Below are 19,334 nucleotides of genomic sequence, written 5' to 3'. Positions count from 1 at the left end.
CATTGTGTAATCTGCCCAGCGAGATTTTTAAATTTCGTACATGTTGTAACATGTAATCAAACGAAACAAATACCCGTAGATCGAACACTAAACTGTTTATGAAGTGACGGTACACTATCAACGTGTACACAGGTTTGTATTTACAATATTTTCTCGTTTCGAGGTGATATTTTGGGTATTTTTATCATATCTGTGTGAATTATTTGAACTGGTGTGACATTTAGTGATTCAGGACAACGAGTGTAGTATGTAGATGTAACGGTAGCTTCATCACATACATTGTTGTTAATATTTTGAATCAAAGAGATTTCCTGCCTTGTTTTTTCCCCTCCACTGTCTATGGTTTAATTTACAACAGTCATACTTTTTAAAGTGAAATGTCAAATGCGGATCTGTTAACCTTTAACCTTCAACAGCAGATCTCCTTGTACTTGCAATGTCGTCATGTTAGCATATGTACATGTCTTTTGTAACCACTTTGCACAATGTATACATATGTATATGGGAACCAGTAGCAAAGCCAAAATTTGTCGTATTTTCGTAATCTTGTAGAGAAAACAATCAAGGTTATATCATATAACAGGGTGGGGATGGAGGTGGGGGAAGGGGTAGGATTACTTGGTTTGGTAATGGTACAGATGTACCCATGCAGATTAAAATTACAATCACAAATGCTACAATCATGTAAATATTGGTGGCCCGAAAAAAGAAGTCAAAAGCCAAAAAATGTGGTTAAATATACTTGTACATTCAACCACAACATTTGCCAGGGAGCTAGTAACTTAAGTTAGTAGAATATGTTAGGAACTGAGAAAAGATTCTACTCATATTTTCTGTCTACCTTTGATGGAAATCATGATTTTTTTTGTCATGATATAAACTATCCACTTTTTAATTATAAATAGTATTAATGATAACACATGATTGGTATTTCACTGTCAGTAACTAATTATTATTATTATTATTAAACTTTATTTCGGGAAAGAAAAAGAACGCAACAACACTCAAAACACACCATAGATAAAACAGACAGAGAAAAGATTTTTAAAATACTCACAAAAACAGCATTGTAGAACACTGTTATAAATGCATTGCCCTTTCTGTCTTTGTTCCTGTATCTCCCTTGATTCATTCTCCATTTAATTCTGATTTCATTTTTTGCATGTGATTGTCATTTTATTTTTTGTGTTATTTTCAGCAGAAAGTATGAAATTTGAAGTCTTGGATTAGCTACACCATAACATCAACATAAAGGTATACACACTGACAATTACTGAATAAAGAAGTTTTTATGTTCATGGCTAAAGTGAACATGGCTAAGAAACCATTTCGTCTTAGCCCTAATGAAGAGGCAACAATTATCAAGAAAGAAAAGGAAAGGAGAAGAAAACTGAGATTACAGCAGGTAATAATCACTAACAAGTTTTCTCATTGGAGCAGTGTACCCTCTACGCCAATTTGATGTGCCACTGACACACGCAATTTTTAGTGAAGCACCAAAATTTGGTGTTCCCCTATCTCTTACTATGTGGTGATCAGTGTGCCATCTAAGCCAATTTGACGTGCCACTGACACACACAATTTCTAATGACCCACCAAAATTTGATGTTCTCTTATCGCTTACTATGTGGTGACTCACAAGAAATGCTAGTTTTTATCATTTTGACTCACAACAACAAAATTTGGCTATCATAAGGGGGCACACTGCATTGGAAGGTTACATGCATATTACTATGGGACTTTAACTTACTATCCAATCAGACTTGTTCTTAGAGGAAGTTAGAGGTTTGATACCGATTGTGTGGAATAATTGTAGAGGTTGAGGAGGGCCGGGAAGATATTAAGTGCACGAAGTAAAAGATAACTTTTCGCGTTGTTTGCCAAAATGATAAAAACTTGGTTAAAATTCTTGTGAGACACTGCATAGAAAGTGTGTTTAGTAAACATTCCATTGTTTGAGGACCCATCATGAACATCTAACTTGACCAACTGCCAGCTGCACTTCATTGAGAAACGAGAAAGAGAAACTGAGAAAAAGAAGCAAATTGAAAACAGATCAAACCAAGATATACCTTGGGATTACATATGATAATTGGAAAAAATCACAAACGTGTGCACTGAAAGATGTGCATCACTAGACTATTTCACAGCCTCGGGAGCATCACTAGCAGAAAGCAGCTGTTTTGTATGTACAATATCTACCACATATTTGTATCTAATATCCTTGTACTGTGCGCCCTCATCAACTACATAGGACTAACCATTCGTTGACAGGTTATTGTGACCCACTGTGTTATTGCGACATCAGGTACAAGTGTGTGGTAGATATCAGTAGATACAAAACAGCTGCTTTCTGCTAACGATGCTCCCAAGGCTGTGAGAGAGTCTATTGCATCACATGATCCCTGAGCTTTAACCAACATTATCACATCCGTACTATTCAAAAAAATTGCCCAATGGTATACATTTGGATTGGAATATATGAGTTTATCATTGTGAAATGTACTATCATTGTATTGCGAAAACCGAGAACTACAAAATTATTTTAATACTTATTTTTAATTTTCAGGTCAGAGAACAAGAAAAGGCGTTTGCACAAAGATTACGTAAACAAGCCAAGGACAAGAAAGATAAAGAGTTGAAAGTGTTGGCAGAAAATTTACAAAGACACTGGCAAGATGACCAACATCAGAAAGAAAAGTTATTGGAGACTGTGTACACTGAAAGTTTAAAATTGGTTGGTGAGGGACACAGAGCTGCTGATGATGAGGTAGGTTGCTAATATGGCATATGAACACACGTGACACAGACACATGAGTTCACATAACGAATAGAATAGAGCCTCCATCTCAACTGCACATGCTTATTTGCATATCACTTCATTTAGATGTGTGTACATCTGCATACACATCATTTGCATGTGCGTGTGATCTGCATACTCACCTCATTTGAATACACCATGGTGATGAACAAGATGATTGGGTGGATATTTTCAAACCATGTTAACAGCTTTTGCTGCAATTTTAATTACAAGTGTAGGATACCGTATGAGAGATTGAACAGAATATACAGGCTTACCCCGGTTCTCACTTCGAACTTTATCTCCACTGACCGTATTATAGATGGATGGAAAGACAGAGACAAGTTGATATCTGTGTCTCATACTAAACACAAAACAAAGTAAAAAAATCAGTGGCCGAGAGGTTAAACCACTTGCCTCTTACCACTGCGGCTGGTGTTTGAACCCATTCAGGGTTTGATTAAATTTACCACACTGTGAGTAAGAAGTTAGAGTGTCGTTCAGTTTGACTCTACCGAACAACGCAGGTTTTCCCCGGGTACTCCTGTTTCCTCCTGCATTAACACTGAACCCATGAGGGATGGCCCTCACTTGACTTCTTGGGAGACAAGTGTTTATATACTTTAGAGAACTATCCAGTATAAATAAAAGATTATTTAACCAACACACTGAATCTAACCATACACATTGTATTCTTGTCCCTGTAGAACCCTGAAGAGAGTGAACGAATGAAATTGATAATTGCATCTGAGAATGAGAAGAGAGCTAATGAAAGACATAACACTGCACTCAGAGATATGCAGGAAAAGAAGAAGGATGAATTTGAGAAAGAAAATGCACAAATCTTTGCCAGGTATGTGATCAACATTGTCCATAACACCAGTATATTACTCCTGTGTAGTCTGTAGTGCCTTGACTATCTCAGTATCTGCCAGTACCCTTTGAAGTAGTACAGACCTGGAAGGGGTTAGCCAATGAATGAGGGCACCCCATCATGGCAAACTTTAAAGACCAGAGCCTGAAAGCTTTAATTTTATGCAAAAACGTTGATTATTATGCAAAATACACTGCTATGATAAATTTTTGGGACATAGAAGTGTAAGCAGTAGACTGTAATATAAATAAGATACTTTGTGTCGTTCTATCCTCACCACCCTTCTCTGTGAGAGAGGTATTGACCGATGTGTGAGGGCGCCCCATCATGGCTTACCTTACAAACTAAGTCAACAGGTGTTTTATGTGAAATTTATCGAGTTCTTCATTTTTCATTGGTTATGAAACATGGAAATAATGAAATCAGCTACCTGTATTGTTACTGATTATTTGAGAAAGTACACAGTTGTGCATGGTTTCCATTCCAAAAGTTATTTTACATTGCCAGTACAGTAGCCAAGACTTTTCCAATACTTTCGAATTTTTTTTTTACGTATTTGTTGAAACCAGTTTGAATCCAAGTCTTTGTTTGTTTGTTACACTGTTTATGTTTCAACCTTATCTTTTTGTCAATTTTAGGAAAACTGCTCTTGAATTGGAGCGTGCTAGGGCTGCACATATGGCCAGCTTACCTCCTCCAAAGGAAGATCCCCTAGAGGTGAGTATTACAATTTCTTTTGTTTTCACGAAACTTTATTTTTGCTTTGAAATGGGTCAGACATATAACATGACACAAGAAAGAGTGACAAATAGGAACATGTAGTCAAGAAGAATTTTAAAAATCCAAGAGACTGGGTCAAGGTGGACTTTCATTATGATACATTTTATATCTATGGTATTTCTATGGTACAAGCCATTTTTAAAATACAGCAATAGTAGTAGTTTTTACTTTGTGTTTACTGTTTCATCAAACATATTTTATTTTTGTTTCAGACAATGTTGAAACAAGAACAGATGACTCCAGTGACATTAACCAGTGCAGATGGGTTTTCATCAACACAATATCACTTTCCAAGTGGTTTTGTTGAGAAAGCAGAACCTCATGAACAGGTGAGTTGTCTGTCACCCCTACTTCTATGTGTATTTGGTACCACCCTGTTTGTCACCCCAACTTCTGTGTACTGGATGATTTTGGTACAGTCCAGTTTGTCTGTAGTACAGGCTAGTATATTATACAACTAAAAGGGCTAACGATGTATGATGTATGAATAACAGGAGAACACTTGGCAGAGTACATACCACCCCAACCAATGTCGAACATTTTCGGCTGAAAACATAGCCCATGCCCAACTTCAAAGTAATCAAATAGGGCACCCTCAAGGGTTGAAGCTTGATGGGTGATGCTAGTAATGCTGTGATTTCACTTACGACTCTGGTAATTGAGCCTACCAGGTAGTAGTAGGGTCTATGGCTAAACAGACAGGAAGACAGACAAACCGGGCAGAACACTGAACTAAAATTATTGATGACTTTTCAGGAAGATGCACGGAAAGCAGCTGTGGAAGAAGAAGAGAGGATGAAGGAAGAGACTAAAGGGATAGAACAAGAAGCCAAGGAAAGACATGAGAAAGCTATACTAAGACACAAACATGCCAAGGAGAAAGTCGACTTAGAACAAGATTTCAAAAAATTAATGGTTGAATTGGGTCACATGGAACAGATTGATAGACGGCGAAGACAAAAAGTACTCAACAAAATACCAGTAAGTAATCAGTTTTGAACAGAAGCTTACAAAATATCCATTTTCAATAGTGATGCCTGTTTGGCAAAGTTTCAGGACTGACGTTAGACTGTAAGGTATCTTGTGTCACTTGGTGAGAGGGGTTGACCAATGTGTGAGGGTGCCCCAATAGGTGACGGATCAACTCGTCCCAATTTCAACTCGTCCCATTTCAACTCGTCCCACTCAACTCGTCCAATTTTCAACTCGCCCCAATTTCAACTCGCCCCATTTTCAACTCGCCCCAACTCTTTACAATATAATTTACCTGTGCAAATATGAAATCGAAGCTAGTAGTACTCAGTTTGGAGGGTCTGTGGTATCTCGTATTCCACTAATGAAGTACCACTTGCGCTGTAAACACATACTACAATACTAAGTTGCGTTAACTAGGGAGAGGAAACACGTCTCCAAAACCCATACGCGCGGAAGTCGTAAGCGTGTCAGTCACTAATATTCTCCCTGGTTATTATCATTATTATTTCTTATTTGGGTTGTAAACATTAAGTCCTAAAAGTGTGAAAAGTGATATTCCATGAATGAGGAAAGTTGTTGTGCTAGTATAAGTTCTAGATCTACCAAACACTTTAATAGCCAAAACCCACACCACTTTCTGCTACGAAATGTTACATTTACTACATTACGCTTCAACTGGCTACGTAGGTATAATCATGTAAATGTTTCGGTCTCCGTACTTCGAGTCCATGTATCGTTTAGATTTATAAACATTTCCTAGTGTTGTTGGGGCGAGTTGAAAATGGGACGAGTTAAAAATGGGGCGAGTTGAAAATGGGGCGAGTTGAAAATGGGACGAAGTGAATCGCAATCGCCCCAATATGGCATATCTTACAGACTAGGTTGATATATACGTGTACTGAGATAAGTATTGTTGTAAGTGTTTTTGCTAAGCGCCTTCGGCCCACGATATCAGTATGCGATTATAGTAATGTTGCGCCGGATCAGAGTTTAGATAAGACGTAGGAAAAAAAGGCGCGAGCGACTGTTGACAGTCTATGTGTTTGATGTATAAACTAAACTCAGTTCAAATAATACCAATTTATTCCAATACTAGAAATCGTGGCTTATCAGTACAAATGCTATCTTTTTTTAGGGCCACATCACAGGAGATTGATAGAGATATTTGATTTGTAACTAATTCATTGATGTAATGTACATTTTTCAGCATAAAGTATTCCAACCACCACACAGGAGACTGATAGAGATATTTGGCTTATTACTAATTCATTGATGTACTGTACATTTTTCAGCATAAAGTATTCCAACCACCACACAGGAGATTGATAGAGAAACAAGAACACGAACAAGATTTAGAAGAAGCCTTTGAAGACATGTACATGGCAAAGACAGGTTAGTATAGTAAAACTGGAATTATTCATAGACTATAAATTTTCATATAAATCTCTATTTGGTATCTATAGGAAATGTTCATGTTTTTATTTAGATTATTGCTGAGTAACCCCAAGATAGCCAATCGTTTTGTTGTGTTATTTATTTATTTTTATTTTTGGAGCTGTTTATTATGACAACAATTAGTTTCTAAGGCACATTGTGTATCGTTCTATATCACTTATCATTCTCGCAAACCAGCGCTGTTATTTCTTCTGTGACACTGCCTCTTGACAGTGTGTCTTGGAGAGTGTTGTAGAAGAGGCTGTGGTTTACGACGATGATTACTTATCAGCATGTTAGGATACATTAATGCTGTCACATGTAGAACAAGGCTTGTTGCTCAAAGTGTTTCGTCAAGAGTATGCTGTATTTGATTTTTTAGTCACTAAAAGTGGTGTGTTTCATTTTGATCATGTTTTACGTTATGCAAATGGTTTCATCTTGATTTGCACTACATCTCATATTTAATTATCTGATTACAGATTATGCTGGTGATTTAACCTTGGCCTTGGAACCACAGGCTCCTGCCACTGATCCTACACTTGATCTAACTGTTGATTCAGAACATTTAGAGAAAGTTGACGACCAAGAGGAGAAAGGTGACCAACTGCCAGGATCTCCTGAGAAGAAAGCTGGTATGCCTGGTGATGATGAAGCAGGAGAGATGGAGGAAGAATTGCCAGCAAAAGATGATGAAGTGAAACAAGATGAAACAGATAAAGTTGATCCTAAAAGAGGTCAGTAGTCTAAGTCATATGACAGACAATTTCAGTGATTGTGATGGATATGACTATACAGAACAAATGTAGTTGTGATATGATGTAATCATTGTACTTGTTAACTCTTTCAATGCCCCAAGGCTGATCAATCAGCAACCCATTCATATGTAAATTACCACAGGCCGATACATTGTAGATATAGTATTTTGTAAGGGATATTCTGATTCGCTCATTTCGCATTATGCCATATTATCATATCAAAAATGTCCAATCAGTGATCTTGCTATGAAATATTCTTATTTCGTCATACTTCCGTTGAAATGAGACTTGCACAGTAAGTTCAAGCAAAGTTCAAATTGTCAAAGGTCGATTTTGCATGTGTCTGTTCAGTATGGTGTTGAGCAGTAATGACAGTGACCTGTCACTAAGTTATAGTTCTGATTTTGAGAAATCATCCTCTGATTTTGAATCAGAAACCAATAAAAGTAAATCTGAAGATGAAAATGAAGTTATTCCAGGACAATAGTTTCAGGTTTTTCCCCCCTGAGGAGGAACGCCAACCACCATTACTGCCACGTTACTATGATACACAATTTCCCGATAACCCGTGCCATTTCTATGGTTTGTATTGGGCACTGAAAGAGTTCAAGCTATGTCTGTTAAATTAGTCATTGTAATGTTTAGACGGACAAATCAATTCTGGTAAATAAATTGTTCTTAATGCAATTTTTTTTGGGAAGAAAATTACACTTTTATTTTGACTTTTTAATACATATAGGTATTTTTAAAAATTTGTTTTCAATCCTTGTAGAATCACTACGTAAGTTGATGACAAAGATTAAGAGTCAGAGAGAAGAGTGGGTACAGAAGTCATCTCAGGAGTCACTGGATATCGGCGGTGATAGATCTAGAGATGTTGAACCTGGTAGAAGAGATAATGCTGAACAACCAGAAAGAGAAGAAGGTAATAAACAAACCATTTTAATATAACTCATTTCGCATTCATTTGCATACAGACGTACAACAATGTTTTCGGTATTGATCTTCAGTGCAAATACTGTATATTTTGACATTCATCTGATTTATTCAAATTAGATGGCTGGGTTCCAGAGAGACAAGGTCTTCAACCTACAGACAGACTGGTACCAGTGGCTGATCATTTGCATCCATCGATGGAACCAGCCGATAGGGCGCCCTCACAGCCTGCTGGGAGAGTAGACGATGCAGCTGTAAGACCCGATGAACCAATACTGGCTGGTAGCAGTACGCTGTTACATCCATATGAACAAGCTTCCCTTATCAGATCCAAACAGGTAAACTTTATTATCAATTCATTGTTTTGCTAGGGTATAGGACCATGGAGGGTGGGATGCCACTGGAGTATCCCAAAGAATTTATATGGGTATGTACCACCAAAATGGGTCACTTTTTCAAGAAAAAAATCATAAACCTGGTCAAACATGGGAAATGTCTTCATTGTTTAGAAATACCTTCACAGCATGAGAATAAAGGTAATTCACTGGATGATTATGACTGGAAATCCCTGAGAGTGGGGATGTGTTTGGATTAAAAATGGGAAAACATATTGCCCTTGGGCCACACAACCCCCTGGATATTTGATCTCTGGTCAGAATCTCGTAAATTGTTCCGTAGTGTCTAATAAGACATTCACATATTTTTTAATATGTTTTCATATGTATATCATGCACTTTTAGAAATTTCTAGTGAATTTGTACATTTATCGCATACTGTATTTTTAGAGTGGATACCATTGACCATCATAACGCCATAAATGGTGTTGTAAAGAATCATGTGGCTTTATGATGTACATCATTATACTAATTTTTATTTTTAAAAAATCACAGGTGACTGTTGATAACCTATATCAAATCAAATGCCGTGGCTTTAAGTTTCTGATAATTGAAATTTACTCTCCTCATTTCAGACGATAGAATTAGAACAGAGACAAGAGGAACAGAGGAAAATTATGGAGAAACAAGAACTACAGAGAAGACAAATAGAACAACAGATACAAAGAGACAGAATAGCTCAACAAGAACTACAGGCAATGCTGGATGAAAACAGACAAAGAATTCTTGAAAGTAGACATCGAATGGCAACAAACTGGGGAGCGACTCAAGATGGTGAAATGGATGCTGTGAGACAGAGAGCAGAGAATGAACACCGACGAATGATTCATGAACATCAACAGAAATTGCTCCTTCAACAAAGACAGACACAGTATGGGATTTCAGCTGCTAAGGTTAGATTGCAGGAAAGGAGGAAAGACCTAATGAACAAATATCCTCATCTCAGATTACCCAATGAGCAGCCTCCAAGTATGATGGAACCCCCCTCTAGGAGCTATTTCCCACCACATGATCAAGCACCAATGATGGATCCAGCCAGGTACCCATCATCTGTTCCAATGTCAGTGCCTCCACAAGGATTCTTTCAGCCACCAACCAGCCAATATATGGCACCTCCTAGCATTCCGACTCAACCCTTGCCAACACAAGTTCCCATGCTTCCACCTCAGTTAGGGAGGGCACCAGGACGGTATTTACCAGATAGCGGTATGCCACAAGTTGAACAACCTCAGCCACAAGCTGGCGTCTTGCCTCATGAACAGCAACCTTATCCATTGGTTCATCCCCAAGAACAAGATTTAGCCAGTGCCTCAGCTCCAGATGAAAGGGAACCTTCCAGGGAAGTAGACGCAGCAGAACAAAGTGGCATCTCTTTACAGCATGACATCTCTATCTCTAGAGAAGGCATCAAGAGTACGGGAATTCATGCAAAGCGACAAGAACAACTGGCAAAACAGAAAGAATTCCTTGAAAGACAACGACAGGATCTTCTACGACAACAAGAAGAACAACAGAAGAAAATGGAAGAGCGACAACGTCAACTTCAGGAACAGATTAACAGACAGCAACTAGAGCTGCAGCTAGCACAGAGATTTACTGATACTGATGATGTCACAGAGTCAGATGTCAGGAAACTGAAAGGACCTCCACCAGTGCATAGACTTCCCCCAAGTGAAAGTATTCACCCACATGAACTCAGTACCATAGAGGAAGCTGATACATCTAGAGACTCTGATGGTAGACCAGAATCACGCCAAGATGGTGAAGCAGTGTCTGCAAAGAGAGATGAAGAGGCACCTATTGTCAGACATTCAGATGTTCCAAACTTTGCTGGTGATGTAGGCAGAGGTATACTATCATACCCTTCATCAGGGGTAAGTCATAAACTACACTGTTCATCTTCCAAAGTACTAAAAAATTAATCCTCTTTTGCTAAACTTGTAGCAAATTGTGTAACAACGAATACCCCCTCAGGCCTTGTAGAGAGAGAGAGGATTAAAAATATTTGAATGCTCCACAAGGATAGATTTTCATTCAGAATGCAATATGTTCCTAATATTTCTGTAAGTTCCAAGTTTTTGCAAGTGAAATAAAATAATTGTTTCGCTATCTTTGATAAGGGACGATCGCACAATGTCATGCAAGCTCAATAAATGAACTTTGTTCATTTAGTGGGAGAGGGGATCTGATGTCAGTGTGATTGCTGAACTTCACTTTCACACTTCTAACCAAAGTTTGAAAACTTTCACTCTTTCAATGATAACAAGTTCTGTATTTACTACTGAGATGTTGATAAGTTGTGATACACAGTGCTGGGTTTCCAGTAGTATTTTAATGTGTCTATCATGTCTTTACATTGCATCGATTGTAGTGGTGTGACCGCTACAATTTTCATCATATATAAACGTGTTGATGTCGCATTTGTGAACGTTCGTTTAGGGGGAGGGAGGAGGGGGTCTTGACCTAAACAAACAAACAAAAAAAGTTTGTTTATTGAGCTTGTGTGACATTATGCGCTTGTCCCTAAGAACATCAACAATCTGTTGTATTTGTGTTGGATTTACACACTGTTTGGTGACAATTCAGAAGCTATATCATTTGATAACTTTATTCATATGCCAAAACTTTGCATGGTAACATTATAACTTTTTCCTTTGTTTTTTTATATCAATTCTTAACTTTTTTTTTAATTTCTGCCTTTATGTAAAACAATTAGTGTGATCATAATGTGTGCAAAAGAAATAGCGTATGTAATTGAAGATGATTCCTTTACCTGTTTCAAAATTTATGGTATATGGTATGTCAAGATATAAATTGTACCACTTGTATTTTTACCCGACAGAGGATGCCATATTCCATGAGAGATTCAGCACCACCAGGCCTAGTAGTGAAAACAGATGGACGATTCACACTACAATCACTGCAGCCATCAGTTGTACCTAGAGTGTCGCATGAAGACTCTGTGTCAAGTGGTAGTATTGTATCAGATAGTATGACATCAGGGGAGATTGATCCATCACCAAGGTATCCTTCAACTTCTATGCCATCTTCAGACTTCTCCCGAAATCTGACAGCAAACCTTGGAGGGATTCGTAGTACTGGTATCGCTAGGAAAGTTGATATCCACAGTAGAGAGTCTATGGACGATTCAAAACCATTGGATCCGATTTATTTCCAGAGGTCAAAGGTCACCAGCAGTGATTCTGAATCATCACCTGAAGCTAGCCGATTCTTTCCTCTGCCGAAGTCCAGTGGGAGTACCAATGAGGAAGACAGTCAGGGTAGACGAGATGCAGTTCCCACGACGACAACGTCCACATTCACCGTGGGAGCACAACTGAAAGATACGATGCTGAAGAGCCTAAACCTAGCATCTCTACCTTCCTCTGATGATGACACGACTGCTAGGTCACGATTTGATAGTTTTGGTAGGGGATCAGATAAAGAAGATGATTCCGTGGGAAGCTTCAGACCTTTGCCCGAGGCTCTGTCTGATTACAGTTTGTCTTCACCTTCCAAAGGTACAGCTAGAACAATTCAGTCTTTAGGACGACCTGAGCTAGATAGTACAGCTAGCTCTTCTCCACAAAAGAGTCTCACCTTCAGCCCAGCTAGACGAAGACACTTGTATACTCTATCCTCCCAAGGAGATACCTTATCTGAACACAGTTTCACAACCCAGGAAAGTCTCAGATCATCTCCAACAAAGTCAAGATTCCGAGACTCTCTTCAGGCTAACCTCAGTGGACGATCTGATGCTTGGACGTCTGGGAAGTATAGTTTTGGGGGCCAAGAAACAGAGCAAAGTAGTTTGTCAGGTAGGAAGTGGAGGGATACACTCAGCCTTGGTTCAACACCACAGGCTACTGCTTCTCTTGTCCAGGAAGGCAGCCCACCTGGTAATTTCCGAGGTTTACTTGAGATGACTGGTGAAGACAGGGATGCTTTCAGACCCCCATCTACCTCGCCAACTACTCCAGAACATGAAGAAACTAAGTTTTATGAATTTGCATCACCAGCAAAGAGTAAGAAGCCAGGCGACCCTCCCTGTGTAGACACTGGGAAACAAGATAGCAGTAAAAAAACTAGCACTTCCAGTGGAAAGATTTTTATTGAGAGACCTACAGCTATGTGGGAGTATGGGTCATCAGAAGAAGATGTGGAAACAATGAGAGCTAATATGTCTCAGCAATCAAGTATTCCCATCCCATCTGATGCATCTCTCAGTCAGTACGCACTCACAGAAACAGAGAACGAAGGAAGTATCTGCAGCTCGGCTGTCAAAGCGGCACCCTTGCCGACCTACATGCAGATTCACAGCCCTATCAAACCTAGCATTGACAACCTGGATCCATCATCTGAGGGTCTGATGAGGGAGAGAGGGGCAGTTTCCTGGCAACCAGAGATGATGCCAGAGACATTGAGAGTTGACGATGACATCGACCCATCTGATGAACTTAAAACTGAACCTGTTATCATTAGTGGAGCTGAGACGTCTGAAGGTGAATCTCAAGAAAACGTCATTTCTGTGAGTCGGTACGACAGACTGATTGAAGAGTCTAGAAGACTTAGAGAGAAGCATCTCAAGGAAGAAGAGGAAGAGAAGAAGAGGCTTACCCACCTGAGTGTGAGATATCAAGAAATGAAAGAAGCATTGGAAAATCCTGTATTAGCTGAAGAGGATGAAGAGGTAAGATAGCACATGGATAGTCAATCATTTATGATGATTATAATATACTGTCAATCTTACAACTGCCGACATCAGACTATGGACGAACGGCACCTGTGACAAACAGGGAAAGTGAGCAAATGAATTGGATTAATAACACTTGGCTCAGCATGTTGGAACAGCAGAGACTTGTGTTACACACCATGGTTTGATAAGAACAGTTTTATGGCCTCTTTGTTTGTACATGAAATGCCAGGGGAACTGGAAATTTGTTTGTGAACATGAATTATTATGTAAAATGGCCATAAACAAGAACAGTTCATATTCACAAACAAATTTCAAGTTCCCCTGACATTTCATGTTCTCAGCAGACCACAGTTTTCATCGCCTTTAGAAGTAAGATATTCCATGTGATTTAAAATAATTGTGTTGTATTTCTTTTTGTACGTCAGGATGAAAGCAAAGAAAGTGGTATTTTAGAAGAACCTAACTTGACACTGTTGTCAATAGAAACCAGTTCATCTGTTGGTGAAGATTTAGCTGAATCGTTGATGTCATTTGAACAGCATGAAAACCATCTAGTTGCTGAAAGTATTCTAAGATATGAGATTCAGAATTCAGCTGAAAGAGTTATGAGAAATATGAACCAGCCAACAATGGAAAGTTTTATGACTCAGGATGGAGAAATAGATACAATATCTAGTGGTACTTTTGGTGATTCACCAATGTCTGAAGGCAGGGTGGAAACTGGGTCTGCAGATCGCTGTACAGTTAATGCCAGCACAGGTATGTTTGTGTTTGTGTTTGTGTTTGTGTTTGTGTTTGTGTTTGTGTTTGTGTTTGTGTTTGTGTTTGTGTTTGTGTTTGTGTTTGTTTGTTTGTGTTTGTGTTTGTGTTCGGGTTCGTGTTCGTGTTCGTGTTCGTGTGTTTTTGTGTTTGCGTTTGCATTTGCGTTTTTGTTTGTGTTTGTGTTTCTGTTTCTGTTTCTGTTTGTGTTTCTGTTTGTGTTTCTGTTTGTGTGTTTTTGTGTAATGGTCACGCCAGTGAATGTGTTTTTGTGTGTCTGTGTGTGTGTGTTTGTGTGTACTTTGTGTATGTATGTATGTATGTATGTATGTATGTATGTATGTATGTATGTATATGTGTGTGTGTGAGTGCGTGCATGTATGCTTGTTACATGTGTTTGCATTTTATGTGTTTTGTGTTGTGTTGTGTTGTGTTGTGTTGTGTTGGTATGTATGTTTGTTCTTTTGTTTGTGTTTGTGTGTGTGCAGTGCATGCGTTCATACATGCATGCATATGCGTGTGTGTGTGTGTGTTTTTTTTTTTTCTAACATGATTGTGTTCTATATGACATTTTGTAATATTGAAATAGAAATGATCATTAAAATATTAAAATTAATGTACATGGCTGAATATTGAAATTAAAGTATTTAAAAAAAATTAAACTGAATAAATAAATAAATAAAGTGCAAGAGCACAGTGTCCCTGAATGCTCAAAATAATGATGAAGTATGCAAACATTCATGCAATATTTTCTACTTTGATATTTTGTATAGATTCTGAACAAGTCAGTTTACAAGATGCCTTTGCCAAAAGAAAACAAGCGTTCATTGAGGCATCTAAGAAGAGAGAGAAGGAAGCCAAGGAGAAGGCCAAACAAGTAGCCAAACAAACTGATATGTCTAAAATTATGAAAAAGACAACAAAAACATTGCCAAGTAATGCAGCTGATGGAGATTCCACTGAAGGTAGGCTCAAGCAAATCTTTTCATGTTTTTACTAAGGTTAGAGAACCCTAGTACCAACGAGGGGAAAAGACGTAGCATATAGCTTCCCAAACAATCTACCATACTATTGTTGTGGGTGAAAGTATTCTTTGACTTGAGATTCAGAATTCAGCTGTGGGTGCCAATATTACTACAGTGGCAACTGAGGTTTCGGTTTACAAAGATAGACACAAACTAAAACTATTGTTGTTCAGGGTGGTAGATTACACAAGTGGGACCTATAGCCTCAGTTGTGCAGATATATCGGTAATCACCCTGTAATCAAGATGAGTGGCAATATTGGAAGTCCTTAAAATATACATGGTAACATCATGGAGGTTATCAGAAACACCACCATACTGTGAATATAATTAAACTAACATCCATTGTATCAACATATCGCAGTAAAAGTTTTAGTTTGCGTCTATTGTGGTAAGCCAAAACTTTTATTGCCACTGTCATAAATGATTTTACCTAATACTCATCATTGTAAGCATGATCCCTATCAACATTGCAACAATAGTTTTAGTTTGCATCTAAGCTGAAACTTTGATTGCCACTGTCATAAATGACTACGGAATCCTAGTTTTTACTTACCATTGTAAGCAATATCACTGTAAATAATGCATGATCCCGAACCATATCTTGAGTACGTGTTTTACAATATTTTTAATTTTTTTCACTGTAGGAGTCAGACAAGAACTTAATGTCAGAAAGGAAGAAGTAAAAAAGAAACATGTCCAGTTTTCTGCCACACCTGAAATCCTGTCCAAACCTAAACCTTCACCTACAAAGAATCCCACAAAGGCTGCCATCAAAATGAAAACAGGTGATGACAGAAAGATGGCAGAGAAGGAAATGAAGGAAAGGAATCTCAGGTAAGTTATAGAAATCATACGGACACAGAGATCAAAGGTATTTCCAGATTTTCATTGCAGTTACTTTGAAATTCCAAACTTAGAAAATAATAAAAATGTCCTTTTTGGGGTGGGAATTTTGCACTAAGATGATTTGTACTTAGATGCTTGTTCCTGTTTTTACAAAAGTCATATTCTTACTTCCTTTTTTTCAGATAGGTTAGTTACTGTTATATGAAATTCTAACCTTCAAATAATTACATTTGTCTCTTTTTTTATTTGATGGGTTGAGGTGTGTGTGTGTGTGTGTGTGTGTGTGTGTGTGTGTGTGTGTGTGTGTGTGTGTGTGTGTGTACATGTGTTTGTGGGGAGTGAGGGGGTGGGTGGGTACCATATGGAATACATTGCATACATTGTACGTGTACAAATTCCGATTCCATATTTCAGGTTGCAGTTCATTTCAAATTTCAAACATGGAAAATAATGGCAATGTGTGTGTGTGTGTGTGTGTCTGTCTGTCTGTCTCTGTTTATCTGTGTCTGTCTGTCTGTATATGCATGTATGCATATATGTATGTCTGTATGCATGTATGTATGTATGTATGCATGCATGCATGTATGTATGTATGTATGTATGTATGTATGTATGTATGTATGTATGTATGTATGTATGTATGTATGTATGTATTTATGTGTATGTATGTATGTATGTATGTATGTATGTATGCATGTATGTATGTATGTATGTATGTATGTATGTATGTGTATGTATATATGTATGTATGTATGTACATACATGTATGTATGTATGTATGTATGTATGTATGTATGTGTATGTATGTATGTATGTATGTATGTATGTGTATGTATGTATGTATGTACATACATACATGTATGTATGTATGTATATATGCATGCATGCATGCATGTATGCATGTATGTATGTATGTATGTATGTATGTATGTATGTATGTATGTATGTATGTATGTATGTATGTATGTATGTATGTATGTATATATGTATGTATGTATGTATGTATGTACGTACGTACGTATGTATGTATGTATGTATGTATATATGTATGTATGTATGTATGTATATATGTATGCATGTATGTATATATGTATGTATGTATGTATGTATGTATGTATGTATGTATGTATGTATGTATGTATGTGTGTGTGTATGTATGTATGTATGTATGTATGTATGTATGTATGTATGTATGTATGTATGTATGTATGTATGTATGTATGTGTCTGTGTGTTTTCAAGAAATTTTGCTTACATATGCTAAAAGATAAAACTTTAATATATGGAAATGTTATCTCACATACTAAGTATTCTTTTCTTTCATTTTCTCACAAACAGACTTTATAATCGGCTTGAGGAAGTCAAAGTCAAGAAGACTCATCAGAAAAGACAAGAATCCTACGCTCAAAACAGAGAAAAAGCTAAAGAATTCCAGAAGAAAACGTTGGAAATGTTGAAAAAGAAGGCCAATAAATCATAACATAAAACAACTTTTTAATGTATATATATACTGGACTTTATTTCTGTCAAGTTTTTCTTATTCCATATTTATCTATCTTTTATATTCCTAGATATTCTGTCCTCTCTAGTAATAGTATCTATCGTCTTAAAGTGGTCATATGGATGAGGATTGGGTATTTATTTGGATTTTTGATTTATAAAACAATTTTATCATGGCTTCCTACTTGAAAAATCATTGTGAAATAATATATACCAAGTCCTTGTTTGTAACTCAATAAATTGCAAAAGATTGATAAATGTGTAAAATGTTGGTTATTGTACGTACAACAGTGTGCTCTCTAATGATATCCAAATGTTGTTGTTGTTGTGAGTCTAAATGATAAAAAGTGACATTTCTTGTGAGTCACCACATGTAGGAGATAGGGGAACACCAAATTTTGGTGTATCACTAGAAATTGTGTGCATCAGTGGCATGTCAAATTGGTTTACGGGGCACACTGCATCATACAATAACAAACATTTGACATTTTTATCAATCTCTTGCATGTATTGAGTTACAAACAAAGATTTGGTATATGTTGTTTCACATTGATTTTTCAAGTAGGAAGTCATGATAAAATTGTTTTATAAATTATAAAATCCAAAATAAATATCCAATCCTCATCCATATGGCCACTTTAATGTATATGTCAAGACAAATATAATGATATATTTTGACAAATAAAGGAATTTAATTTATTTGTCCAATATTTTGATGTAAGAGATGAAGATCTGATATTAAATTGATGGTGTATAATAATTAAGAAATATGAAATTATTGTAGAATTTCAATAAAATAAAATTGAAATGAATTATTTGTGTGCATTGATTTTTTTCCCATGATGGGATTGGCAGTCATTTTGTGTAGGAGTAGAATGATTCTGTTATTTCTTCTTTTTATGTGAAAGTCTGCCGTCTTTGAAAAGGGTGAAAAGATAGACAAAAACATATACAAAATATCAAAGTGTTCCGTTTCATTTGTTTGAAGAAAAGCTCCACAACCATCTACGAGAGCCAATATATAAAAAATTAATATGTGCATTGGCTGAGCTTGTTGTACGCCATTCTCAATGTAGTGCACCCTCTGTGGTATGATATATTAAACTTTTGTTTTTAATCAACACGGCTTATTCCACAATTTCCTATTGCTTGGAGTATGAAAAAATAACATTCTAATACAGTGAACACAATGTTATAGCAATAATAAGTTATTCTGCTACACAAATCTCTTGACACTAGATAGTAAATTTGAAATCCCCATTGGTCAAGGATCGTTATGACACTGTAAAGTTAATAAGCTATAAGTCGTGCAAAACTTTTCCCGATTTACTAATGATTGAGCCTTCTCTTTTGGATTTGGGTTTTGCTCTAGTAATAAAGTTTTGCTTTGAATGAGTTTTCTGAAAATATAACAATTTTTCTTATGTATAGCACTAGTTTGACCAGCCTGGGGTTTACAGTCTCTAGTCTCTGAAGTACTTTACCCATGTTACGTTACATGCAATCTGATTAACATCTGATATGGTGAAAGTGGCTAGATGTCTTTATTTACCTC

General features: G+C 37.1%; 1 protein-coding gene across 1 annotated transcript; it reads left to right on the top strand.

Moving 5' to 3' along the window:
* The first annotated feature begins 1,312 nt into the window (after positions 1-1,312).
* LOC144442044 (uncharacterized) lies at positions 1,313-18,293 on the top strand. Its single transcript, XM_078131316.1, has 16 exons — positions 1,313-1,405; positions 2,570-2,770; positions 3,508-3,653; positions 4,313-4,391; positions 4,667-4,783; positions 5,211-5,435; positions 6,722-6,821; positions 7,346-7,600; positions 8,394-8,546; positions 8,678-8,895; positions 9,528-10,826; positions 11,795-13,642; positions 14,074-14,407; positions 15,181-15,372; positions 16,079-16,268; positions 17,618-18,293. Exons 1-16 carry the CDS (start codon positions 1,313-1,315, stop codon positions 17,757-17,759), a joined length of 5,592 nt encoding a protein of 1,863 aa, XP_077987442.1. The 3' UTR covers positions 17,760-18,293.
* Positions 18,294-19,334: the final 1,041 nt, after the last annotated feature.

This window comes from Glandiceps talaboti, chromosome 11 (assembly GCF_964340395.1).
Source record: "Glandiceps talaboti chromosome 11, keGlaTala1.1, whole genome shotgun sequence".
Taxonomy (NCBI): domain Eukaryota; kingdom Metazoa; phylum Hemichordata; class Enteropneusta; family Spengelidae; genus Glandiceps; species Glandiceps talaboti.
Note: the sequence above shows the minus strand (reverse complement) of the source record. Positions and strands in the feature narration are given on the sequence as shown.

Excerpts from the sequence above, each read along its gene's own strand:
- LOC144442044 (XM_078131316.1), top strand. The coding sequence starts at position 1,313 with ATGGCTAAGAAACCATTTCGTCTTAGCCCTAATGAAGAGGCAACAATT. Across the intron at positions 5,436-6,721 it reads AAGTACTCAACAAAATACCA|CATAAAGTATTCCAACCACC; the intron begins GTAAGTAATCAG and ends TACATTTTTCAG. Across the intron at positions 7,601-8,393 it reads TAAAGTTGATCCTAAAAGAG|AATCACTACGTAAGTTGATG; the intron begins GTCAGTAGTCTA and ends CAATCCTTGTAG.